Below are 27,911 nucleotides of genomic sequence, written 5' to 3' on the forward strand. Positions count from 1 at the left end.
TGTCAGGGGGGAGTTGCCGAACGCTTTCCCTCCTGGTGGAGTCTTTAACTGACCTATAGCTACACACTGCAGTGTGGACACAGCTGGCTTTTCACTGTGGCATGTAGCTACATGTACCCTACACAGCACTGCCAGTGATGTGCAGTGTAGATGTAGCCTAAATGGAAAAATATAGGGCCTGATCCCCAGTTCAGGCAAATCAACATAGCTCCATTCAAGTCAATGGCCCATAATTCTTCATTTCTGCTTATATGTGTGGCTTAGTTCTGAACTATTTTTGGGTCCCTTTGTGACTGGTGTCCTGATACATTAGAAATGTTTCCTGTAAGCCAGTGGGCTATCACACTGGCCTATGCACCAAAGAACACTCTCCAGCTTCAGGCTTTCAGTCCTTTTTATTCCATTTTATTTCTTCAAAATCAAACATTTTTACACAAGTTCAACATCCTGATCATGTTCTTTCCCCCAGGCTTGGGCTCCTGGAAAACACCATCTAATCCCTGCAGCTCTTCCTCTTACACTCCTTCCTAGCCTGCTGCCTGCATGATTACACTCTATAGGCCCCTGTCTAAATTCTTTCCCTCAATCCATGGGCTCCTGAAGACTTAATCCAAGGATTTTCTACATCTCTTATTAGCTTTTATGAGGAGCAGGTGATCTTCCAGGTATCACCTGATCCCTGGCCTCACAAGATGAACTGGGTAGCAACTGATTAGTTACAGTTTTGGTTACACCTCAATTCCCCTTAAAGGAACAGTCACCATGTGGCATTTCTAAACTTTGATTAAAGGAGAAAAGATACCTATGGTACTGGAGGTGATACGGTTAAGAACTGTTGCAGTGGGACTGTGCACACCACTGTGTGAATGTAACAATGCATTGTTAGCCTATTCTAATGCTGAGTGATAGTTCTAGCACAGAGCGCTTTCCATCTACTGTTCTCAAAGCATGCTTCACCCGTTATGGAAATGCTTCTAAAATGTTGACACCGTTCCTGTTTTCCCACCCCCATACACTAAAGTTGTGCATCATTGCACAGATCTGCAACATTAGTGGTATTAAGATTTAGGACCTGCAGCTCCAAAACACAATTTCCCTTGTCTGAGCAACTAAAACAGCAGCTCTGCTTGCAGAGAATTAATTCCCATATTGAGCTGGTCAAAAATGTTCATACATATAGTTGATTTGCCAAAAAATGCAGTTTCAGGTCAACTGAAGCTATTTGCAAATTCAACACAAATTTGCCAAATAGTTTTGTACATAACCATTTGGGGGGCTAGATTCACCCAGGGAGTTAGGTGCCATTCACAAAACCGTGGTGGAGTAGTGCTGTCACTGCCCTTCTATCCAGTAGTCCAGTGCTTAGTGCACTCACCTGGGTGCTACCTTTATATTCTATACTTTTTGTGGATTCAGGATCAGCCTTAACTAGCAGTGTATGATGGTTTAATTGATGAGGCAGATGATGGCACCTCCAAGCATGATCACCTCTATTGAAACAGGTTTCAGACTGGTAGCCGTGTTAGTCTGTATCAGCAAAAACAATGAGGAGTCCTTGTGGCACCTTAGAGACTAACGAATTTATTCGGGCATAAGCTTTCATGAGCTAAAACCCACTTCATCAGATGCATGGAGCAAACAGGGCACAAAAACAGATAAAGATATTTGCATACAATACCTCATCTTTGTGGAAACTGGAGCTTGCTATCGATGACACAAGCAGTTCAAAGATCAATTCCTACAAACAAGACTACGTGTAGATTAGCTGTTGATCACTTACAACTTCCTCCTTTTTTACATGACAGTTACTCATATCCCCTTTGTCTGAAACATTTCCAAGCACATATTGCAATAACCAAATTTTCCATACTAAAATGTGGTTAGAACATTTTGCAGATAAAAACAATTGCTTTGATAAACAGGATATTACATGAAGCAGCTAAACTTTCAATTCTTAGTACTAATAATAAAGATCAACATCTTAATTTCATCACACTGCATTCTTATTACAAATTATTCTCAGAGCTTGCTAGGGGCTTGGTTCACTTAACAATAGGCCTTTACTTAGCCATGAGCCCATTGGCCTAATAGTCAACGCGGGACAGGGGAGACCTGGATTCAAGTCCCTGCTCCAGATGGGGAATTCAAACCTGAGTCTCTTATATCCTACGTGAGTGCTGCAACCATTGAACTAGTGGGCATAAGGGGATCACTTTTTCCTTCTCTGGTTTTCTCTCCTTCATTTCCTTTGATTTTCTTAAAATGTCCCCAAATGTAACATTTTAGTTTGGGGTCACATAAAATGTTTCATTTGACCTGAAACAAACATTTTCCGACTTTTGCCAAAAATTCAAAAAAAAAAAAAGTTTTCTATTTGACCTGAACTGAAATCTTTTTTTGATTTTTTTGGTTCAGAAACAGACCTGAAAAAGAAAGTTATTCCTCTAACGTCTGTTCTTGGACCCAAATAGGGCTATGATCATAATCCTTTCTTTGAAAATTGCAGCACATTACACAGGTTCATTTATATGAACACTGACACTTGCTTTAGAAAAGATGCAAATTTACAAGGACTCTAATTCCTCATACTTTAGGACAAAAGTCATTAACTAACAGGAGTTAGGTAGGAACTTCCTCTGAAGCACCTGACTGCAAAATAGGATACAGGATTGGATGGACCACTGATGTGATCCAGTTTGGTTAGTGCTACTGTTCATTCATAATAATCCTGTGACAATGCTATGGGACAAATGCACTCCATACCCAGGATGGATTTTTTAATTACCGGTAATTGTGCAGATTCATTTAGTTCTCATTAAAGTAGATGCCTAATAGCACTTGCTCAACCAAGCATCAAGTAGTGCCCAAACTTTCCCACATATAGCTACGCTAAATCATCTCAATCCTGACACCCCTGCTCTCGTTCCAGGGACTCTTTCAACAGAGACTGTCAGTGTCAGATTGCATGCTGATGTTTTGATGTGCACAAATAAGGAACTTGTATGTGACCACCAGACCACTCTTCCAAGTCAAAATATTTCACTTGGGTTGCCAGATGTCAAAGGCTAATATATTAACCTACTGTAGCATCTACAGTAGCACCTCCTCTGCTCATTATAGACTTCCATGGTGAGAACTATCAACATACATTCCTGCTTTTATCCTCTGTGTAATTCTTCACTTTTGTCCTGTTAATATCAACAAAAGATATTAACAGGAAAGATCTGCAGCAAAATCATCTAGCCTGCAATGAATTTTAGACAGAATATGTTTTTCTTTTTCTTGTGTATCCTCCATAGTCAAAGTAAAAGAACACTTGCTGCAAGGGCCAGCCCACAAAATTTTGGCACCTGAGGTGGGGAGCTCAAATGATGCCCCCATGCCCCCTCGCTTGGGCCAAAACTTTGAAAGGTCTCAGTTCTGCCTTCTTCCTGTTCTATTCCTCTCATGGTACTACTCTGCTACCTACCCCAATAAAGGAGAACTAACAACTTAAAATGCCTTGTTCAAAAGTTTTAAGTAACACTTAACTTTCAAACACCTGACCAGGAAACGTAACTCTTCTTGTCTCCATAGTAAACACTGGCATTTTTATCTGTTTGAATAATCAAAGTGGTACTTTCCGTGCCTTCTTGGTTGCAAAGATTTGAACTGTTTCCTGAAGGTCCACAGTCTGGGCCAGCTCATGCTCTATTGAGATGGTTGCAAGGCTGACCAGGATGTGTTTTTATTAACTTCAGCTTGGAGAAGCTGCATTCTCCACTGGTAACTGTTACAGGAAGTGTTAGAAGTATGTGCAGAGCAACAAAAGCATTTGGAAAGAGGGTGGTCATCTTATTTGTGCACATATATTCCAGAACAGCCTTTGGAGTTGATCCTGCTGAAATGTCTCTTTAAAGGGCTTTCAGTTCATCACCTAAATCACTCACATCAATATCACGCATGTCATCATGTGTCAACACTGTCCCTACTGCCCTGCATTGCTGGTGTAGGTTTTCTTCAGGTATAGTGAGGAGTTTTGGAATATCATACAACATCCCAAATATACTGCTGTGTTCCTTGAGCTGCATGAAACGTTCTTCAACTGACTGTATTGCACAATCTAGCACCTGGTTAAAGAATTCAACTTTGAATTGTTGTTTGGGGTCTCTTATGGGATTATCCCATGCCTTGTAATCAAAATATCTTCTTCTTCAGTGACTCTTGTATTCTTGAATGGGTTGGAAATAGCTTCAGGGTGAAGTTCCTCTGCCAACTTCTGTGCGCTCTTCAGAACGTTTTGAAATCCCTCATCTGACCGGTAAGACTGTAGGTATGACTTTGCTTTGTCCAGTTGTTCCATTGCTCCAGATATATCAAGGTCAACACCTTGGAGCCTCTTGCTTACAACATTTATTTCAAACAGTATGTCATGCCACAACACTAAGCCACACAGAAATTTGAAGTTATGTATGTTTCTGGTGATTCCATTTCCCCCTGCCACTGTTCTCCCACAAACAGTTCCTGTCATAGCATTATCCTCCATAATGGCAACTATGGCATCATCTATCTTCCCAATTTGGTGTTTGATAGGCTTTATCGCCTTCACTCTACTTTCCCATAGTGTGCCACTCAGTGGTTTCAGTGTCAGAGAGGATGTTCCCAGATGTTGCTTCAAAAATTGCCATCGATGAGTTGATGCAGAGAAAAATACATAGATGCTTTGAATTACATTAAAAAACTCAGCAGCCTCACTAGAAGTTCAATGAATGAGAACTGCATGGGACAAAAAAAGCTCAAGGATTTAACTCTCAGATCCGTGTCTGCACTCCTCTGTTCTTTCCTCTCATGTTGGCACCATTATCGTAGCCCTGACCTCTCATGTCAGTTATTGCAATTCCCGTATCTTCCAGCTTTTTAAGAAGCACATTTCTCATACCAGCTCCTGTTGTATCATCAATGTCAATAAATTCTAGAAAATGCTCTCTGACAGTCACCATTGCAGGAACATTTTCACTAGGTTCTGTTGTTGTTACAAAATGCACCACTGAAGTCATTTGTTCCGTATGGCTGATGTCAGGTGTGCGGTCCAGAATAACAGAGTAATATCTTGCTGACTTCAGATCTGCCACAATCTTCTGTTTGACTTTTGTTGTCAGTAACTGTATGATCTCATTTTGACTTGTTTTTCCAAGGTAGTGGTGTTTGTACATTTCTTGGGTGGGGACTCTTCTTAGATGCTCCTGGAGTACAGCATCAAACTCAGCCATCAGCTCCACAATTTTAAGGAAGTTTCCCTTGTTTGGCACATACAGCTGATCTGAAGTGCCACGCAGTGCTAGGTTTTGGGTAGCAAGCATTCTCTCAATGGCAATGAGCCTTTTCAGAACATTTTCCCAGTAAAGAGACTCTGATGCAATCTTCTCTTGATGCTGATCGTCTATGGTGGCCTTTAACCTTAGTTTCATCTCAAGCTCTTTCCACCTATGGAATGCTCTCTGGTGATTTGCTGCCTTCTCATGGCATGCCAGATTTCTAGCCAGATTTTTCCAGTTCTTTGTTGCTGTAGAACCCAATGTGGCTGGAACATTAGACTGGAAGAGTTTGCAACAAAAACAATATGCAGCATTCTGGGTTTTTGAGTAAGTAAGCCATGGCCATTCCACTTTGTCACCATTGGGGATTTCACGCCAGTAATGTGTTGGATGGAAACTTCTATTTTCATTGTCTTTGGGGAACATGAAGTTTTTCACTTGCTCTGGCCCATGTAGTACAAGGAAGTCCCTTAGGCTACTGCTAAGGGACATGCCAGCAACATTGTTGTGATGGGTGCAAGAGATGCCCAGTGCCAGAGAAATGATCACTGTCATGGAAATAAGCAAACTAACACCTGAGCATTTGTCACCTATATGATTTGTAAAGCATGGAAATGTGAGCAATGCAGAACTAGTATTATACATTAGAACTGTTGTACATAATTCCAGGGTCCCTTTTGAAGATATAACCACCAGACTGTGGGGTGGGCAGGAGTACCTGAGTTGAATCTGCCGTGTGCTAGACATGGAGCTCAGACCTGTGCAGAGTGCTAGTATCCTTTTCAGACATCCAGGCACGTAGGAGAAACTGAAGTCTCTAATCATGCCACAAAGATGTTACAGGCTCGCAGAGTGCCAAAACACCGACCCTGTGTATACTCTGTTGTAATATGCCTGCACTGGAAAACAGTGTCATAAGCGAGTGCTCTGGAAATCAATCAATGCCCTTTACCAAATGTGGAATATCATTTGACACCCAGTGTGGCTGGCCAGTGGGCTGGCATATTAATTGCCATGGCCTCCACAAACATTTTGATAGTTATTGATTGGCATAGGCTACATTTAATATATGAAATGAGCAGAAGGTCTAACTCACCCAAAGAGGGAATGGCAGAAGTAGCATTTGCAAAGCCTACTTGTGGTTTTGATGGGGTTTTTTGCACACAATACTGCTTTCTCTGTAACCTTTTTAGAGTGTCAGCAGGGAACAATTCTGTTAGTAAATATTGTTGCCATTTCCAGCTTCTGTATAATTAATCACAGAGATCCAGTTTGTATTAAAATGCCTCAATCAATTATTCATACATATGCTTTTAATATTTCTCTCTCACCCATTTTTGCATTTGTTCTCAGCAGTTGTTGAGATGCAGCTGGTAATCTGATTGCAACTTTGACCTTTAGGACAAATGGTGTGTGGGGTTTGGTGGTATTTTGTAGGTGTCATTTTCTGTAGATAGTACAAGTACAGCCTCATTATTGATTATGAATAATGTGACGTATAAGTATCCATGTACAAAGATCCTGACAAAATGTATCTCTGAATTGAAACACCAGGCATGTTAATTGTAACCACTGAGAACTTTCAAGCTTCACACAACAACGTTGCATCCACTGTTTAGTTGGAGCTCAGTTCTGGCCAAAGATGATTGAGAAAATCGGTTCCTTTTGTGAAAAGAACAGTGGCAGTTTTTGTCTGAGGGCTCAAAAAAGAAAAAGCAGAAATACAATAAAAATAAGTGGCATATGATTTTACATTGATCATTTAAAACCCCAGCATGTAGGGTGTTCTGAAATGCTGGCTGGTGAGAACAGGAAGCCTTCAGAGTTGTTGTGAAATTTAAGAAACCAAACATCCACCAGTGAAAGATAAACGTGAGAATATTTTCTTTAGAAAACTTGAACCCCTGAACAATCAAGAAGACTGGATTACTCAGACTGGCAATGTCAACACAAATGCCCTTCAGACATTATATCTGGTATCTCTATGAATCATGCAGCACTGTAAGGTGCAAACCATTGCAGAAAGTACTATTCTTCCCAGCACAGTAGATGTTGTTTAGAAATTATAAGGCCTGGTGCAGTAACTACCATATTGAAGGCAGTGCCTTTGTCAGATAACATGGTTTCACACTGTATTGGTGAAATGGCTAAGGAGGTCCCAAAACAACTGCTTTCAAAATTCAGGAAAGTGATTTCTCAGTAATTCAAGAACTGGGGTGAGTCAGCCAAGGTCTTTGGCATTGCACGGCTTAGTGTTTGTGAGGTTAGTTTCTGAAGGTCTGCGGAAGACCTGCTCTTTTGCGAAGTTGTGCCAATGTTCACAACAGGAGAATGATTGAGACATTGCAGGAAGCAGTCACAGATCTCCATATTCAGTGGGGAAAGTGAAATGCAGTTTACACAGGTGGTGACAAGGCAATGACTGTTAAGAATAAAGGCCTGGTGTCACACATGAAACACATTGCACCTCATGCGTCACGGTTTCACTCTTTCCTATGCCACCAAGCTCTTGTTCCTTTGACAATGGCTAAAGACCTCCTCTTAGTTCCTGAGTAAGCTGTTAAAGTAATTTACTCCATAAAGGCCATCTAACTCACTCTTGGCTCTTTGCATTGCTCTGGGATGACATGGGTTACTTTTGCCAGCAACTCCTCTTTCAAACTGAGAGGTCGCTCTCAAGCAACTCTTAGTCCTGGCTCTGGCTCTGCCGCCATTGAGGCTCTGCTGCCAAGCTCATCCTCCCCACAGCTGGTAAGTCCCCATGTGGGATGGAAAGGTCAGGCTAGAGCCATGGTGGTGCAGTGACTCCAGGCCTGTCTCTGTCTCTACAAGCTAGTAAGATGTTCAGACATAGAAAGGCCTCACTCCACAAGAGCACATGCTTATCAGCATAAAGCTACCTGCATCCCCACCCTCATGCAAACTCATCACTCAGGAGTGCCCTAATGATAGTCTATTCCCTGACATATTCAACTTACTTCCCCACAGAGGCAGGAGTATTTTTCCCCCTTATGATGGCTGCTGCTCACCAATGACTTAGGTCCTGAGTTCACAAAGCACTTAAACATTTGCTTAAGTCCCTGTAAAATCCGCCTGTGCTGAATCAGGGTCATTGTGAGGAAGATCTGACTTGTAAGCAAGCATGCCCTTGGCCATCATCCTTTGTTGCCTACAACATGGCATTGTTTCAAAACAGTCACGTAATGAGTAAGGTTGTTGGTTATGTGCTGATGGGAGTCTGGAGATGGGTAAGCAGCAAGATTTCCATGATTAGACTACCTAAGTGTCTGCTGAGAGTCTTAGCTACCTTATTCAGGGTTTGACATTTGGTGTAACCTCTGAGCACCTGAGAGAAAAGTTTAAAGTGCTAATTAAAGTTAGACTTCACTGGATATTTATGGAAAGAGAGACAGCTTTATGTTATCTTACACAATAAACGCACTTCATACAATGTCCCTCCCTTCAGCTCCATGAAGTAATCCTGTCCTCCAAGCTAATGTAGAAATATATAGTCTGCTAGCTTTATGTATTGAATTCACCAAATCTGAACTCTTTAAAGGAACGGCAGAAGCCTCATTTAAAAACTAGGAGGGGTAAACACATAGAGGCAAACCTAATACATCTCCCCCCTTATACATACTCAAGACTGGCTGCTCAGTGCCTCATCACTGAATGAATAAAGGTCAGTTTCTTAAAATCATGCCAAGGGGTACTGATTTAATTCTTTGCCGAAGTCATGTGTTCCAAGCTGGGACAATATATCAGCAAAATGAAATCTCAAAAATGCGCTATCCATGTGCTGCCTCTTGGCTCTGAGAAATTGTGTTTAATAGTAGCCTGTAGCAAGTTCTATCTGACGAGATCAGCATTACAGCATTTCCTAAATAACCACAGCTGTGTGGCCAGTTGTGTGTGTGTGGGGGGGGGGGGGGGGGGGAAGGCCAGAAAATTAAAATGACCCAATGGAGAAAACAATAGCTACATTTTGTGTGCTCTGTGATGTTAATCGTCAGGCTATGCTAACAGAAATGTAAATGATACTGAACTGGGAACAGTACTTCTAAAGATATTTTGTGTGTGCTATGATGGGTAATTGGCTTCACTGCAGAGCCCAAGATCAGAGAAATCTGGAAATAGCTGCAACCCAACTATGATTTACACCAAGTTGTAGGATTCATAAAGGTTTATGCGCTTGGCAACATTCAGGGCACACCCGGAGTGTTGTGTAGGAGTAGTGCACACACTGCTCCATCCAAGGGCATCAACCTTGGAATCTCGCCAAGATGATCTGAACCGTGGGAAGCCTCTCAGGACTGGGCTCAAGGCCCGAGAGCAAGGAATGCGGTAGATAGAAATTGGTAAATAAGAATGTTAAACAAAGCCAGTGTATTCCTTTTATCTGTTGGAGAATGTAATGCGCGGGGGGAGAGAGAGAATAAAGGGGAAGGTGGAAAGCTGACAGGGAGAAGCCTGTTAGCAGAGACCAGCCTGCTTGCTTGCTAAAAGCTGTGTTCTGTCTTGTCATTGAACCGCCACACCAAGTAATGACAGGCACACTCTTAAGCTGGGAAGCTGCCACAAAAGCTTGAGGCTTACAGTTGACCTAACCCTTTTGCACTCTATATTTTGATGTTTTAAAGTTGCTACAGAAATATATTAATATTTTCATGTTTCCCAACTTTAAGTCTGATTTACCCAGGATATAAAACACTCACAGTTACTGGGCCAGCAATGTCTCCAATTCCTATATTATTTTTGTGAATGATGTGGTATCTCACATTCATTTTGAGGCTGAAAACAGAAAGCCATGGAGACACTGTCTGATAGCCATGGAGATTATGAAAAATAGTACAGGATCAACTGAACATAAGCAAAAGGATAACCTGAGGCACATGAGGATATGTCAAAAGAGTCATGCATAATTGGTTGAGAATAAATAGACTATGCTGAAGATGCCATCAAATCCTCAGTATTTGCTGTAGGACTCATTTCCACCCTCAGTTAGGGTGGGGCAGTTCCCATTGGAGTCAATGGGAATTACACATACAGAAATGTGCTCTTTGTTTTCTGTGAACTAATTTATTGAGGGTTGCTTAAAGCCCAAACCTTGCAGCCCTTACTCACCTTTGTACTGCCATTGAAATCCACTTTGGTATTCTGCTCCCCTAGATATATGTGGAGAACAGACTATCCAAAGTCCTGTTCTTCCTGTATTTTGTGTGTGGCGGGGGAGGAAGTCTATGTCTTCAGTTCCAGTCACAGTAACTTTGGCTACCACTGGACTCTGCAGAAAAAGGAAGTGTGTTTGTCATTCCCACGGCCAGAACCTCTGGAGCTGGAACTTGTCACAGGAATGAAGCATTGTAGCTGTAGAAGGAAGTCAGAGTTATACTCCTCTTGCCTCACTCCATGCAGGCCGATGACCAGAACTGTTCTGATGACGGTGTGCTGGTGGGAGGCTGCGAGTTCCATTGCCTGGATTGGAAATAGGTAGTGACATTTTCGAGAGAGATGTTTGACATGGGACACAATTATGGCTCCAGAATCATAGGTGCTGGAACTAGGGATGCATGGGTGCTGCCGCACACCCTGGCTTGAAGTGGTTTCCATCATATGCAGGGTTTACCATTTGGTTCAATGGTTTTCAGTGCCCTCACTATACAAATTGTTCCACTAGCACAACTCTCTGTGGTAAGGGTCATCAGCTTCTGCAGAATGAATCCAAGCTTTAATTTAAAACAAAAATTTATTTCCTCTTGCCCATATGGCTGCAAATGTGGCCAGAGTATAAACTGATGCAGTGCTGTCTTCTGAAGTGTGGAGACAGACCGCTCCAGTGCCTCTGCAGCTATGCAAAGCTTCTCCAAACTGCAACTGATCACTGACCATGGCTGTTCAGAATCGATCTGATGATAAACACACACACCCTAGGGCTGGGGGAAAGGTAGAGTAACAGAGTCCCCACCACTCACACAGGAGGCTATTGGGACGGAGGGGGAATAGAGACAGGGACAGCCCTTTCTCCAGTCCCAGGAGCTAGAGGGGATTGGCAGGGAGGGAACGCTTCAAATTTATTAGAGTCTCACAGATCAAAGGATTATACAACAGTTGGGGGCCCTGACCACTGTCTAGGGACAGCACCCAGGTAGGAATCCCAACAGCTTCTCTTTTCCCATTAGCTGATGAGGGAGGAGAATTAGCTTCCCACTGGGGTTTTTCCCCGGACAATGGTACCTTCTTCTTTCATGTTGGTCTTTGGCTAGTAGATGTCTGGTAATCCTCTGGTTATTAGATGTTGGGTAACATTTCCAAGTCCTGCATCTGACAAGGTATGGTTACATGGAAGTATGAGTGGGGGAGAGGGTGGAAAAGCAGGAGAGACTGATGGGGTAAGTTATTAAAAATATATATGTTATTGAGAGAGAAATCTGTGGGGAAGATGTGTGAGAAAAATGAAGAGAGAAAATATGGGGGAGGAGATAAAGAAGACGAGGAAAAGAGAGGGGAGATGGAGAGAGAGAAAAAACAAACACTTAAAACATAGAAAAGGAAAAGGAAGAGTTAAGCAAGGAAAAAAAATGATATATTAACAATAAGATAAGTAACATTTTAAAATATATTAAATAAAAGGTTGATTGACAATATGCTGCAATACATAATAAACAGAACACACCTGTTCAATCTTTTACATTGTATTGGTCTGGCTTGGGAGGCATGGTCACCTAAAAAGAAAAGGAGTACCTGTGGCACCTTAGAGACTAACCAATTTATTTGAGCATAAGGTTTCATGAGCTACAGCTCACTTCATCACTTCACCTAGTTATTTTTTCCTCCAGGCTAGCAGGCTTACTCTTTTAGCTAGTAGGTGTCTAAAATCAATGTTTCACGCCCAGCACTAGATAATGAGAAACATGCACATCTGGCATGGAACAGATCATGTCATGGGGCAGTAGACTAATGTCAGTGGGCCAAGGGCACCAGGGCAAACTATTACCCTTAGAGAAAGGGCAGTGGGTTCTTCAAGGCCCACTCAGAGTACACAGAACTTGGTTAAGAAGGTCTTCCAAAGACCCATCTATAGTCAACTATATGAGAGAAAGAGACAATTTAGACTTTCTGCTATACTGAGCTGAATGCAGAGTGACATAATTGCTATTTTTATAACATTCCATAACAGCAACATCCTTCTTTGATTAACCGAATCTCAGCATTAATTTTAGCACCAATCATCATCAACTCAGTTCTAAGAGCAATAACAAGAAAATGATATAATTTGTGAAATCTCATTCATCTGTGAAAACTATATTATGGTCTTTGGCCCCAATCTTGATGTCAATAGAAGTCTTGCAGGAGTAAAGGATAGGATTCTTTATCTCTCACTTAGATCTGCAATTGCAGGAACATTCAATAGCAATATTACCTTATATAAAAAAAGGTTGTAGCCTGGTTTCCTTCTAACAGGAAGATGTCAAAAATAGAGTTAGCATAGATAATACAGTCCCTTTACCATTTAGATGGGTTGTTTTATTTCCAAGAATTTGTAGAATGTTTCTTCTCTTGTTACATCGATTTGGTTTGTTCCAATAGTGTTGTTATTAGCCTGCCTTATTCTCTGTCCATCCACTGCTTTTCCAGCTCTTATTTTTCTGTCTGGGTGTCTGTCCATGAGTTTCTACCTATAGTTTGTTGGCCTGATCCCGCAGTCCTTCTTCGGGCAAACCTCAATGAAGGCAATGGAAGTTTAGGTTGCATAAGAAGCGCAGAATAAGGCCTCTTAATTTTAACCCCTGTATCTTACCTGTATACCGTTTTTATTTCTATTTAATTTGTCTCTTCAACAGTCTATATTTTTTTCTAAACTGCTTAGTAGACACAAATTGGTGTATATACTGTCTTTCTCCTGTTCTTTTTGTTTCTTTGCTTCCTTTTATTCTTCATTGTTCTTCTTTTGTATCTTTCCATTTTAACAGCTTCATGTTGCTTAGCAACACCAAGAGGTACATCAGATAGATAAAGTCCCAATACTTCCAGTGGGTTTCACCTTACAGTGCACAAAAATGCAATTTAACTTACAGAGAGAAATCCTTCCTACAACAAGGTATGATGTATTTATGGTTCACTGAGTACCTAACAAAAGAGGAATTATAGATCAGTGCTACTCGGAAGTAGTGAATTCATAGGGAGTCTAAGTGCATGTCGAGCATAGAAATAACCAAGGCACTGTATATCCCAAACACCAGACACAGAGTTTGGGGGGAAAGTCAGCCATTCCAGCTTCACCCCTTAAATCAATACCCTATTGAGATAATACAAAGACTAAAACTAGAAGTATGGATTTGAATTCAGACTTTCCCAACATTCAATGGTGTTCTAATCTAGAGAATTGATTTAGTTTATTATAGAGAAATGGGCCAGCTACCAAGTTCAGATCTGCAGCCAAACTTTGAGAGTTTGAGGGTATTTGGATCAGTTTAGTTTGGCCACAATTCTAATCAAACTCAATCTGATTATATCTAGTAAACATGTCTGGCATCTCAGATTTTTCCCCAGGCCTCTCCCTTGAGATAGTTAAAATAAGCAGAATAAACTAAGTTAACTATGTTAATAATTCAGATTTCAAAAATGACATTGTGCAACTTATCAGTCAGATATATATATACACAGAGAACATGAAACAATGGGTGTTATAATATTTTTACACAGAGAACATGAAACAATGGTTTCAATGGTTTCATGTTCTCTGTGTGTATATATATATCCAGTGATGAGCTGCCAAAATCTTAACAACGGGTTCCCTCCTCACCCCACGAGGGGGTCGTTGCCCATCCCCACCCCCCAGGACTCCTGCCCCATCCAACCCCCCCCGTGTTCCGCCCCCCCCCCAGGACCCCTGTCCCATCCACCCCCCTCCCCTGTCCCCTGACTGCCCCCAGAACTGGACAGGAGGGTCTCGTGGGCCACTGTAGTGGGTGCCCACCCCACCCCTAAGAGCCAGAGGCACCTGCCGGGGGGCGAGGTGGGGAGTCCCGGCGGTGCTTACCTAGGGCAGCTCCCAGGAAGCATCTGGCAGGTCCCTCTGGCTCCTAGGGGTGGGGAAGCGTAGCTGGGGGGGGAGTAGGGGGAGCGGCTGCTCCCCCACTGATCACATCAAAAGTGGCGCCTTAGGCACCGACTCCCTGGGTGCTCCGGGGCTGGAGCACCCACGGGGAAAACTGGTGGGTGCAGAGCCCCCACTGGCAGCTCCCCGCCCCAGCTAACCTCACCTCTGCTCTGCCTCCTCCCCTGAACGCACCGCCCTGCTCTGCTTCTCCGCCCCCTCCCCCCCCGCTTCCCGCGAATCAGCTGTTTGGCAGGAAGCCGGGGAGGACTGAGAAGCAGGCCACGGCTTCCTGCTCAGGCCGAGGGTGGCGGAGGTGAGCTGGGGCAGGGAGAGGTTCCCCTGCGCACTCGCGCGCCCCCCCCACCCCCCGGTTACCTGCTGCGGCACGGGCAGCCCTCCTTGCGCCCCCCCCACCGCCCGAGCTCACCTCCGTTCTGCCTCCCTGGGCCTGAGCGGGAAGCCGCGGCTTGCTTCTCCGCCTGCCCCGGCTTCCCGAGCGAACAGCTGATTCGCGGGAAGCCTGGGGGGGGGGCGGAGAAGCAGAGCGGGGCAGCACGTTCAGGGGAGGAGGCGGAGAGGAGGTGAGCTGGGGCTGGGGGTGGGGCGGGGAGCTGCTGGTAGGTGCTATCACCCCTAAGGTGAGCTATTACCAGCGGGGGGGTGGGGGGGGAACCTTTTGTAGGAAAAAACATCCTGCTGGTAATAGCTGACCTTACCTGATCACTCTCGTTACAGTGTGTATGGTAACACCCATTGTTTCATGTTCTCTATGTATATAAATCTCCCCACTATATTTTCCACTGAATGCATCCGATGAAATGAACTGTAGCTCACGAAAGCTTATGCTCAAATAAATTTGTTAGTCTCTAAGGTGCCACAAGTACTCCTTTTCTTTTTAATGAATGTAAGAGTTACTGAACTGGATTCTGAATAAATAACACCTGTATATTTATCTGAGTACAACAATTTTGTCCCAACACCTATGTACTTATGGGTGTATTAAAAAAGACTACACTGACTACTGCTGACCTATTAATATATAATAATAACGCTCCAAATAACCCTATACATTTTTATTTAATAATAGTGCCCCAATTACCCATGTATATTCTTATTACGTTGAAATACTCTGCACTAAGTAACAGAGAATCTTATCTGTCTATAATAATGTCATTTCTAAAAACTGTGTACCTACCTGCTACTATTCTTATAAAGCATAAATAAACAATTTTAAAAATATATATAAAACCAACCCTTTATGCTAGACCTGAACCAACAATTTACTAGTCTAGCACTGAGCATATACCCTAAATAAGTATACTAACCCCTAATGCTAAATCTTTTTAGGGAAAGAATTTGTTAGTTCTTGGAACCAAAAAGCAAAAGATAATAAACTTGCATCAAATATAAAGAAACAAAGATTTACCGCCATTCCAATGCTCCAACATTAATCCTTGCTTTCCAGCAAACAAATACTAGAATAAACTAAGTATAATTTATAAGAGAACCAGATTTACAAAATATTTGACAGAGAAAAAATAACTGACCTTTTTTTGTCTTTTCATCATCCTTACCTGCCCCGCACCTCCCCTCCCACCCCGCTTTAACTTCTTATTACACAAAACAAGGCCTCATATAGGAATCACTGAGAATAATAATAATTATATTTGGGCTACTAATCCTCATCTTGTGCTGTCCCTGATAACAACTGGTTTTAAAAACAAATCCAGACAGGCGGTAATATGGCTTAGACTCATCCCTTGAAAAGAAATGAAAAAATTACACTGCTAGTGAAAGAGGAAAAAACATAGACACCAGCTCTGTATATAGTTAAAATCCAAAACTAGCTGATGATCCAGATTATTAAAGACATTTATCAGTTTATTTGGGTCTGATGCTTCCATATTTACTTAGACAAAATTCCCGTCGACATTGATGAAAGCAATGCCTGAATGAGAACTAAAGGACTGCATCCTTAGTTACTGAGAATCATAGTAGTGTCTTGAACCAAGTTAGAAGAGAGCACTATCATTGCTACCATTGGGATAGATGCATGAAGTTCTATTGCTGTGTTATGTAGGAGGCTATCTCATCATAATGATCACTGCTGTCTTAAAATCCAAGAATCAATTACTTTACTATTGACTTGGGACCAAAGATGACAGAGAATCTTGGGTATTGCCCAGACCATACCAAGCTTTTAAGTTTTATTCTTTGGGGGACAAATCTTGCCTCCATCTCTATGGGCATGGAAAGCCTTTGGTGCAATGGACAGGGACTGGCGGTCTGTAAAATGGGTATATATCTTCTGTGTCCCATGCAACTTGGCTCTCCAGAAAGTCCCTGCATCCCAGGGGAGTTTTAGGGTCCAGAGACAACGCTGATGGATCTCCCACAATGCAGTTCCACTGGCTATTCCCCCTCTGTGAATGGAGCATGCTTAGCCACAGAGGTTACTGCAACCCAAGGAGAAGCCCACACTGTCTGCAAAGAGCTCCTTGTCTCCTTGGTCTGAGACAGATCTTTCTAGAGCACAACAAATTCATTTGTGCTCAGGATTTGTCCTTTTCTGATTTTACATGATCCATCCATTCTAACATCTCACACTATAACAAGTTATATTAACAAGTGCCCTTCTTATGTTGAGGTGTATGGTAGAATGAAAGCAAATTCTTCTCCTTCTCCATCTTCTCACTTGTTTATTGATGCAGCAAAACATATGATAATTAGAGCTGCATGTACATAAAATTTGCATTCAAGTAGATTGTGGTATGAGCTAGGGAACTCACCCTTAACTTTAAAGTCTGTATATCTATTTTGTATTAACTTTTTAGTCATTCTTGATATGTTTCTGTAGGCATCACAGTTAAAAGAAGAATTGTTAAAAATGGCAATTTCATAAGGCCCAATTCTCCTTTTGCTTAAATTGGTGAAATTCAGATGAAATCTATGGAGCTTTGCTGGTGAAACTGCTGTGAGAAGAGAATCAGGCTCATAAAGATCTTAAATTTAAACATGCTTAAACGCTTTGCTGGATCAGGAAAAGAATACTCAGTATTTTGCAGAATCAACCCATTAGTTCAACCCAAGGTTATTAGCCCTCTCTGCCTACATGTGCACTGTTGTTATTAACAATAATGCCTTGCTGGCACTGTAAATCTTCACTAGATATTTTATTATATATGTACAGGCTCTATAGCACTTAGACGTATTTGGGAGGATGTTGACATGACTTCATTTGTAACTAGATGCTATATTCTCCCGGGGCCCCGTGTTTATATTTTAGGAGGTTTATGAGTCACCCAGGGTATCAAAGGTACATAAGGCAAATATTTGCTTTTGTGTGCATTTCTCATTTCTGAAAAAAATAATCCATACAAAACAGAAATGGAAATGAATTTCTCACATCAAGAACAGAAAGGTAGGATTCAGCGAACTACCTACACAGAAGAAAATGCTACAGATCACTAGGTAACATGAACATTTTCCATAGTGAATGGAGTCTATATTTGTTAAAATAAGGTTCCATTGACCTCAATGGACCTATTGTCTGAGTAAGAGCTGCAGGATAAACCCCTAAAATACAAGATTTTTAAATATATCCTTTATTTATTTTATCTGTTTCATGCAGTATACTCAGCAGCTTGTTTACCTCTGCATTCTCTTTCATCAAATTTCATATGGTATAAAATATTGCATATATTTCTTTTATTAATGTTGTCCTTTACTTGTTTAAAAATAGTAAAAAAAAAAAAAGAATCCTAACAGTATTTAACCCCTTCAAACTTTTCATGCCAATATGAGTTGCCTTATCCTCTCATCTACATAAACCCTAGAATAATTAAACAAAAATGCTCATGCCATGTTAAATTAGCCATCAGAGTGAGCTCATATGTGCCTAGAAATCAAAGATGCTGACACTGGCAAAAAAGTTAGAAATCTTATCACAGGTCTTGTTCACTTTATTCCCACAACTGGTCTCATTGACTTCAGCTGGATGATTCATTTGGGTAAGGCAAACAGGATATGGTCCCTTATAGAGCTAAAGAGTTCAAAGAATCATTCCTTAATTTACACTGAGGTTTTCAGGCATGTGAAATTTCAGAGAAATCAGTTGTGGCTGTACATGGGACACAAAAAAGGAGGTTTCTTACAGCATCTCTCTCCCTTTACACAGGGTGCCAGTCAAAATCTGACTCTAGGTTTATAATTTCTTCCTCACCTAACCCCTAAATTTGGGGCCTAAACAACCTGACCATAACCCTTTAAGACTAATATATCAAAATATAGTGAAGATAATAACGAAGTATTATATTACAATTCCTTCTGCAAGTGTATTTGAGCTTGCTTTGAGGCACACACTTTGTCGGAGTCACAGAGAATTGTTTTCCAGCTGTTTTCAATACAGTACAAATAGTGGGCCAGATCCTCAGATGGTATGTACTTGTCTAGCTCTGTTGAAGTCAACAGACCCTAAGGGAAGTGTAAATGGGCATAGCTCCATAGAAGTTAATGGAGCTATGCTGGTGAGGATCTAGACCATTTATTCTTATCCTGAAATGAGTGGAAGTTTTGAAGATTAATTCCAATGGGAACAGGATCCCATTATTTGTATTCTGAAAGAAAGGCAAACACTGTGTAGAAAAAGTTTTGGGGTGACCATCCATCCACTTCCTCTAATAACATGTGTAACATACCCTCATTTCTACTGATGGTCTTCACGATCATTTAGGAGAGCTGGGAATTTTGCAGAACCCTTCTTTCCCATCCTGGGAGAAACAGAGCAACAAAAGGCTAAGCATGACTTCCAGAAAGAAAATCTCTGTATTAAAAGCCAAGTAACGCAGAACTACAATATTAAATACACATTATCTGAAATGGGAAATACACTGTAAAAGTTTCATTAAAGTTCAGTTTCAGCAATAACAATATATCAGTTTTAAATCCTGCCAGAAAAGATTCTTCTGATATAAATAAAACTGCTAAGACAAATTGGTTCATATACAAATAGCTACTCTGACTAAAAACAACTGCAGTTGAACAGGGTTTTTCGTTTGTTTGGGGGTGTTTTTTTGTTTTTGTTTTTTACTAAAACGTCCATTTAAAACGGCTATTAAATATAGAAAACAAATACACAGGATTTGGTCGTCTTCTGCTATGAATCTTGGGCACACGAAAAGAAAACAAAATCCCTTTGACTACTGGGGAGGGAGCAATGCTCCGCAAACCGCCACACTCGCCTGCACTGGACACCAAGAAACCTGGGCAAGGCTTTAAAGTGCTCCACACACACACCCACACACCAACCCAGGGTGAAGCGTTTACAAAGAGCGCGCGGGGAGGGGATGCGAGTCCACCAGCGTCCGCCCCAGTCTCGGGAGCAGATCGCACAGCAAACGGAGGAGGGCGGCCCCAGCGGAGCGGGGAGCGGGGTGGGGGGGTTATTTGCCAGCGGCGGTGGCGCTCGCAGCCACCGCGGTGCTTCTCCGCTGCTCCATGCCGTTGGGCAGGAAGCCGGCGATGATGGGCACCGGCCAGATGAGGGCGGCCACGCTCCACACGATGATGACGAGAGTCATGAAACAAGCCACCAGGGTGGACTCGATGGGCTTGCGGTTCAGCCGCCAGCCCGGCTCCCCCTTCAGCTCCTCCAGGCTGAAATCCAGGCAGCAGAAATTCAGCTGCTCCCCCTGCAGCCAGTACTGGCCGGGCTCGGATAGCGAGGAGGAGGCGGCGGCGGCCGCTGCCCGGAGCCGCCCGACCCTGCGCCCCCGCACCCAGCTGCAGCCCACGCAGAGGCGCAGGTCCTGCTGGGCTCCCCCCGCCGCCAGCCCCAGGTGCTCGATGAGCAGCGGCGGCCCCACGCGGTGGAAGGCGGCGGAGAAGAAGGCCCGCCCGTGGCCGTTGGTGGAGAAGAGCAGCAGGTCGCACGGGATGCCCAGCGGGCGGCTCCAGCGCACCAGCAGCGAGCTCAGCATCTGCCGCTGCACGCTGATGTTGCAGGGCGCCTCCTCGGGGGGCTGGGGCGGCTGCGGGCCGGCGGCGGCGGCAAGAGGCGGCTCCCGGCTGGGGCTGCCCGCCTCAGCCTGCCCGCCCATCCCGCGCAGGTCCCGCTCCAGGCTGGCCAGGGAGCGCGAGGAGGAGTTGATGGGGGGCAGCAAGAGCTCGGGCTCCTCCTGCCCCCCGCCGGCCGCGGCGGGGCTCCAGCCCTGGCAGGGGGGCAGGCAGGCGGCCAGCAGCGCCGGCAGGAGCGGCGGCAGCAGCATGGCATGGACTCAGAGCCGGCGAGGAGGAGGGGGTGGAGGCTGCATGGCGCTGCCGCCCGCCACCCGGCTGGGGAGGGCGTGGGAGCTGGGCTGGGGCCGCCGCGGCTGCTCGGCGAAGGGCTGAGGGAAAAGGCGCGCGTGACGGCAGCAGCTCGGCAGCCCGCCTCCGCCCCCTGCTCAGCCCCGCCGGGAGGAGCGGCCGGGCGGGAGCCCTGCTCGGCTCAGGCGCTCTGCGGGACTCCCCGGCAGCCCCCCAGCATAGGCACCCCTCGCACCGCCGACGTAGGGACCCCCCCCCCACCCAGTAGCGGTTTCCCTCCCAACCGTGTCCCGTCTCCCGCACTGCCAGGGACTCCCCCCCGCGCCCAGCTTCCTCCCTGCTGCTTGGGGCAGGGCGCCCTCCCCCCACACCAGGACACCTGCCCCCACAGGGCGACTCCCTGCAGCCCGCACAACGCCTGGAGCGCGGCCCCGTCTTGGCGCCGGCCGGGCGTGATTTCCAGAGTGCACTCAGGAGGCTGGCATCTCGGAGCGGGTTACCCGCCCCGCCGTAATCCGGTTCCCGGGGCTTACTGCTTCTTACACGGCACAGGTATATTTCTTGTGTCCCTGATTCGGAGCCTTGTAAGTGCATATCTGGGCCGATCTGCTTTCTTAGAAGGGGGCACCCGAATGTCCTGCTGTCTCCCCCTGCTTTGAAGACCTTCTCAATACCCCCAGCAGCAGCAGCAGCAGCATCTGCACTTCCAGTGAAAACTGGGAGCCATTGCTCTCCCTCTTCCTTTGGCCGGGGGCAAGCAGGATGGCACAGACCAGTGTGCCTGAGGCAGAACAGGGTGTGAATTCGCCGCTGCCTCCAGCGGCCCCGGACATTGCCTTTTTCTCCAAATATCCCCAATAATGTTACTACAATGAGAAATACCCATATGGGCACCAAGAGAAAAGTAAATGCGTAGATGAAGGGACCAGCCTTCCACTCCACAGCCTGCTATTCTGTCCTATTTAGCTTCTTCTACTGTATCCCTCCCTCACAGGGGTTTTGGGGGGGTTGAGGAGTTGTGTTTCGAGAGCATTCATCTGAGAACTGACTTTTACAGTTGCTCCTTTCTTATGGTTTTATAGAAGGGAAAGTCAAACAAACAAACAAACAAACAAAAACCACCATAGGAAATGCTGTGAAACTGTCAAGCCTGATCCCCTGGCTATTTTTTTTTATCCAATTCTTTAAGTTACTTTGTTGTGAAAGAGGGAACTCATACTTTGTTCACAAGAGGGAGTTCCAGTAGCCTGGAAAGAAAGAATCACCCAGTCCTAGCCCTTGCCTGGCAGTTCGAGGTTCACAGCTCTGATTTAGAGAGAGAGAATGTACTTTCATAAGTGATTCATCCACTGTCATATGCTGGAGGACAATTAATCCCTACATAAAAGATTTGAGTAAGAAAACAATTACAAGAAACATAAAACTGACTATTATATTAAGTTAGTGTGAGATTTATATTTTTTAAAGGCAGCTTTATAATAATTTCGGTGTCATTTTGTACTTCAGGCTGTTTTATAATTTGACAGTTACCATAGTTTTACTTTTGACACTCTGCTTAACGTTGCCAGGCTAACAGAGCCTTAGAAATTGATAGTGATATAATAGGAAGAATAGATACAGGGAGTGGACAAGGAAAATAACAATAGGGACTCAGGTGTGGCATTCTTTAGCCACCACTCTGCACTGGGGGTGGGGCAGAACTATAGCACCCCAGGGAGAGGCATGACTGCCCACTCTATCCTTCCCTACCCTCTTTCCAGCAAGTTCTCCTGGAGAGGGAGATTTATTTATTTGTATTACCATAGTACCTGTGAACCTTAGTCATTGACCAGGACCCTGTTGTGCTAGGTGCTGTACAAATATAGAACAAAATGATGGATCTCTGTCCCAAAGATCTTACAGTCTAATAGGAGAGGTTGATACTACCCCCATTTTACAGAAAAAAGGGCATAACAATGACTTCACCCCCTCACTCACATCAAGTAGCTTACTCTGGAAGTAGTCTCAGCTGAGTAAGGTACAATGCAACACGAGTAAGGTTAGTGAACGAGGCCCTATATGGTTTTCCTCTGAAGTCATCGCCTAAGCTTATCGAGACAAAACCAATATCATCTTGGTTTTAATTTGAGACGGACCTGAGTGCAAGTGAGCTGTAGCTCACGAAAGCTTATGCTCAAATAAATTTGTTAGTCTCTAAGGTGCCACAAGTACTCCTTTTCTTTTTGTGAATACAGACTAACATGGCTGCTACTCTGAAAGCGGACTTGTGTCCTGACCTGAATTTGTCCAAAGTAAATGGTGTGTTTAGGTCTAGGGTTTTGGTTTGGCTCATTGTAGAGGTCTGTGCCAGGCATGAAGTTCAGATCCAGGTCTGGCTCTGAAATGCCACAAAATTCACATCTGGTTTAGATTCTCTAGTTTTAATAAGTTTTTCAATCCATATATTTCAATTTCTCCTATTTTCAATATATTTTGATATATTTTAGATACACTTATACAGGTTTCTGTGTAAACATTTGCATAGCACATCTTGCTCTTCTTGGTCACATCTACAGCCTCATAGACCTGTATTAATAGGAGTTTCACTGCTGTACTTTATCAGTGAGCACCAACAAATAGGCAAGGAGAAAGCTGTGATGTAGTCAATAATAGACAAAATAACTTAATGCCAAAATGGTTTGACCAGTGATGAGAACAAATTATATTACATCAGTATTTTGGCATAAAGGAGTGGGGATAAGCCTGAATTTTTAAGTTAGGTTATCTTCTGAAGAGGGTGGCAGATGTTCTCAGGCAGTGCTCCAGTTCCTCTCTGAGCTACTAGAAACCAGTTTACTAGGTTTAGAGAGATTTGTGTAGGGGGAAAAGGGGAAGCTGGTGAATTTTTTCAAAGGGAAGATAACTTGCCAAAGGAATTTTAAATTGTATCTACCTATCACAGTAAAGAAATAAGAGATGACAATTTGTCGGAGGCTGGGAATGCAGGCAGATATTATACTTGTTGCTGTTTATAGAGAGACAACACATGAGGACAAAGATGGGAAAAGGTATGGCAGATCACTTATTAACCAATAATGTCCTATGTTGATAGGGACCATAAGAACCTAGATAGATAGATACAATTAATCTCTGTATCCAGTCAATCATACAAAGAGTATCACAGCACACTTAAAAACAATACCTAGCTTTTATATAGTGTTTTTCATCCATTGATCTCAAAGCACTCTACAAAAGAGATTTCATGACCCTCATTTTATAAAGGAGACAGTTGAGACACAGAGAAATGAAGGGACATGCTCAGCTTCCACATAGATTAGACTATATAGATACAAATAAAATTAATATATGTACTATAGATTATTGTATCTCAGACAGGTAGCATCTGTGGATGTGCTAGGGCAGGTCTGAAGAGGAACGTAATGGCCAAGTTGTAGGAAAAGTAATGAAGCAGTGGGAAACTAGAAGTCTCATGGGGTAAAAAGTGTTTATTAGGATGAGGGTGAAGGACAACAATTAAAATCTTGGAGTGAGATTTGAATAAACTTTTTGTTACTGTAAATGTAGTACTCATGGAAGGTGCTGGATTGTCAGTTGTGAGGACACAAGTTCTCTCTCTATCCATGTATCAGGTACAACATGGGCAACAGCAGTGCAAGTTTTCCTATGCTATCCTGCAACATTTCTCAACTCTGATCTGGATGTCCCATGCTAGGAGGAAGGTTGCTCAGTCTCTGGGGCTTTGCAGTAGTTGACCTCTGCTGAGATTGATGGTGCCAGTGATATTTTGACATGTGGACACATGTTCACTAGGAACTGGTTGGAGACCACTGAACTCATTCCACCAAATGGTAACAACTTTCTCTTATTACCGTTTTGAGCTACATTTGAAATAGTAGCCTACAGGTGAAAGGCTCTTTCACCTATTACCAGCAGCATGAACCATCTAGGTCTCACTTAACAAAGGATTTGAAAAGAACAACTGAATGGATCTGCTTCGCAGGAGCATGGAGTTTGAGGAGGTAGAAAGGTGAACAAATCCATGTAGCAGCCATAGAAGGAGGTGTATTCTATATTGGACTCTGAAATGGACTGGTAGTCAATGAAAGATATCTGATTTGGGATTTAGGAAAACCTCAAAAGAAGGAAGTTCATATAATATGGATCCAGGAATATGTGCTTCAGCAGGGAACCAGTGAAGATTGTTTTTCATGTGTTGGCTGTTTTGGTCTCCTGTTGTGGCTAATGGAGAGACTCCTACTGACCACAGGCAGATTCACATGGGGGATGCTAGAAGCCAATAAATAGTTTGGTTCAAGTCTAAATCCTAGGAGTCAATATGAGAGGATTCTCAGGTAGTGTTGTTCAACATAGCTCCATTGCCTTTGATAAAGCTGTGCCAATTTACACCAGCCAAGGATATGACTTGAGATTTGCACTGAGGAGGAAGATGGAGGGGAGGACATTTCTTGGTTAAGGGTTGCTTTTCTGTAGTAGGATGTCATTTCTGAATATAGTGAGTAGAAAGTAGTTGGCAGTGGGAAATAAGATAGGAAAGTAGGCCTGGGGCCATACCATCATGGAGAGGGTTAGCTGTGGAAAGTTGTCTTGTCAATCACAGAAAAAGGAAGTAGGAGCAAATCAGGACACCAAATTGTGCCTGATCTCCACTGAACTGCCAGATAAACAAGAAAGATGTTACAGTCAACAGTATCACTTGTAAGCAGATCACTTCGTGGCTAAGAAGGATGAGAAGGAGGCAGGCTTGAATGAAAGAAGTGAGTAGTTGACTCCACTGAGAAGAGCAGATTCAGTACTGTGAAAGGAGTGAGAGCCAGGCAGGAAATAAGCTTTGGTATTGTTTTGAGAGAACTGGTTATTTCTAGTTGAGAAAACATAGTTTTCCAAGATGTTGCTAAGAAAGGTTTGATTGGCTAGTGGGTAAGAGAGCATCATAGAGAGGTATTTTAGAGATGGATTTAATAAAATGAAATTAATGGACAATGGTTGATTATCAATATTTTGTTGATTGACCAGGGAACTGCATTATCTTTTTATATTGCCCATTGAGATGCCAAACAATAACATTTCTTCAATACTAATTATACCAAAGCCTTTACTTATTTTTTCATCTGCCACCTCTATGGATTTGACAGAAATTATTCGATTAAAATGCTTTTGACAACTTTTCTTGGAGGAAAAGAGGTTCAATATGATGACTATATCAATAATTGTTTAGTGTGGCAGAACTGTTACTGTGAACTACTAGAATTAGCGAACATCTAATTTAATTATCTATTACATTGTTCTGTAAATATTTGTACATAAACTTGCATTTCCTAATGATTGTTTTATTAGTATGTCATTGGAAAACCTAAACATTTACTGTAACAATGTACTTGAAAAAACCTTCTTATAAAGCATTCAGTTTTTCAGATCCATTATGCCTTTCCTAATCTGCTCTGAAACAAAGTTTTAGGGCTTGGCTTTATTATTATTAATATTTATTATCTCTAGTAGAGTGGAAGGATGGCCCCGTAGCTAGGCTGCTCTCCTGGGACTCAGGAAACCTTCATTGGCTGTTGTCCCGCAGGCTTTCTATGTGACTCAGTTACTGAGGGTATGTCTACACTACGAAATTAGGTCGAATTTATAGAAGTTGTGTTTTTAGAAATCGGTTTTATATATTCGAGTGTGTGTGTCCCCACAGAAAATGCTCTAAGTGCATTAAGTGCATTAACTCGGCGGAGTGCTTCCACAGTACTGAGGCAAGCATCGACTTCCGGAGTGTTGCACTGTGGGTAGCTATCCCACAGTTCCCGCAGTCTCCGCTGCCCATTGGAATTCTGGATTGAGATCCCAATGCCTGATGGGGCTAAAACATTGTTGCGAGTGGTTCTGGGTACATGTCGTCAGGCCCCCCTTCCCTCCCTCCCTCCATGAAAGAAAGGGCAGACAATTGTTTTGCGCCTTTTTTCCTGGGTTACCCGTGCAGACGCCATACCACGGCAAGCATGGAGCCCGCTCAGCTCACCATCACCGTATGTCTCCTGGGTGCTGGCAGACGTGGTACTGCATTGCTACACAGCAGCAGCAACCCATTGCCTTGTTGCAGCAGACGGTACAGTAGGACTGGTAGCCGTCATCGTCATGTCCGAGGTACTCCTGGTCGCCTCTGTGAGGTCGATCAGGAGCGCCTGGGCAGACATGGGCGCAAGGACTAAATTTGGAGTGACTTGATCAGGTCATTCTCTTTAGTCCTGCAGTCAGTCCTATTGAACCATCTTATGGTGAGCAGGCAGGCGATACGGATTGCTAGCAGTCCTCTTGTACCATCTTCTGCCCAGCACGATGAGATGTGGATGGCATGCAGTCCTTCTGCACCGTCTGCTGCCAGCTAAAGATGTAAAAGATAGATGGAGTGTATCAAAACAAGAAATAGACCAGATTTGTTTTGTACTTATTTGCAACCCCCTCACCCGCCCCCCATCTAGGGGACTTATTCCTCTAGGTCACACTGCAGTCACTCACAGAGAAGGTGCAGTGAGGTAAATCTCGCCATGTATCAATCAGAGGCCAGACCAACCTGCTTGTTCCAATAAGAACAATAACTTAGGTGCACCATTTCTTATTGGAACCCTCCGTGAAGTCCTGCCTGAAATACTCCTTGATTTAAAGCCACCCCCTTTGTTGATTTTAACTCCCTGTAAGCCAACCCTGTAAGCCATGTCGTCAGTCGCCCCTCCCTGCGTCAGAGCAACGGCAGACAATCGTGCATCTGAGTTGAGAGTGCTGTCCAGAGCAGTCACAATGGAGCACTCTGGGATAGCTCCCGGAGGCCAATACCGTCGAATTGTGTCCACAGTACCCCAAATTCGACCCGGCAAGGCCGATTTAAGCGCTAATCCACTTGTCAGGGGTGGAGTAAGGAAATCGATTTTAAGAGCCCTTTAAGTCGAAATAAAGGGCTTCATCGTGTGGACAGGTGCAGGTTTACATCAATTTAACGCTGCTAAATTCAACCTAAAGTCCTAGTGTAGACCAGGGCTTAGTCTTTCTGTGCCTTGGATCTCCATCTGTAATATGTGGATGATTGCATGTCCCTTCCTAAAGCTGCTGTGTGGAAAATACATTAAAGATTGTGAGGTACAATATGGAAACACCCTGTTAAATAGAGAGCTCTGATGTTTACATTATTGTATTATGTTACTCTA

At 43.5% G+C, this 27,911-nt stretch overlaps 1 protein-coding gene and 1 long non-coding RNA gene across 2 annotated transcripts in view; one reads left to right on the forward strand and one right to left on the reverse strand.

Annotated features, from left to right (window-relative positions):
- The window catches only part of LOC141982934 (uncharacterized), a 107,179-nt gene that overhangs the window by 19,360 nt on the left and 59,908 nt on the right, over positions 1-27,911 (forward strand). The window lies entirely within an intron of this gene.
- On the reverse strand, positions 18,054-20,743 carry TMEM158 (transmembrane protein 158). The gene has a single exon (XM_074943271.1). It carries the CDS (start codon positions 20,658-20,660, stop codon positions 19,836-19,838), a length of 825 nt encoding a protein of 274 aa, XP_074799372.1. The 5' UTR covers positions 20,661-20,743; the 3' UTR covers positions 18,054-19,835.

This window comes from Natator depressus, chromosome 2 (genome assembly GCF_965152275.1).
Source record: "Natator depressus isolate rNatDep1 chromosome 2, rNatDep2.hap1, whole genome shotgun sequence".
In the NCBI taxonomy this organism is placed as follows: Eukaryota; Metazoa; Chordata; order Testudines; family Cheloniidae; genus Natator; species Natator depressus.

What these genes read in the sequence shown, in the direction of transcription:
- TMEM158 (XM_074943271.1), bottom strand. Translation starts at nt 20,660, where the DNA reads ATGCTGCTGCCGCCGCTCCTGCCGGCGCTGCTGGCCGCCTGCCTGCCC.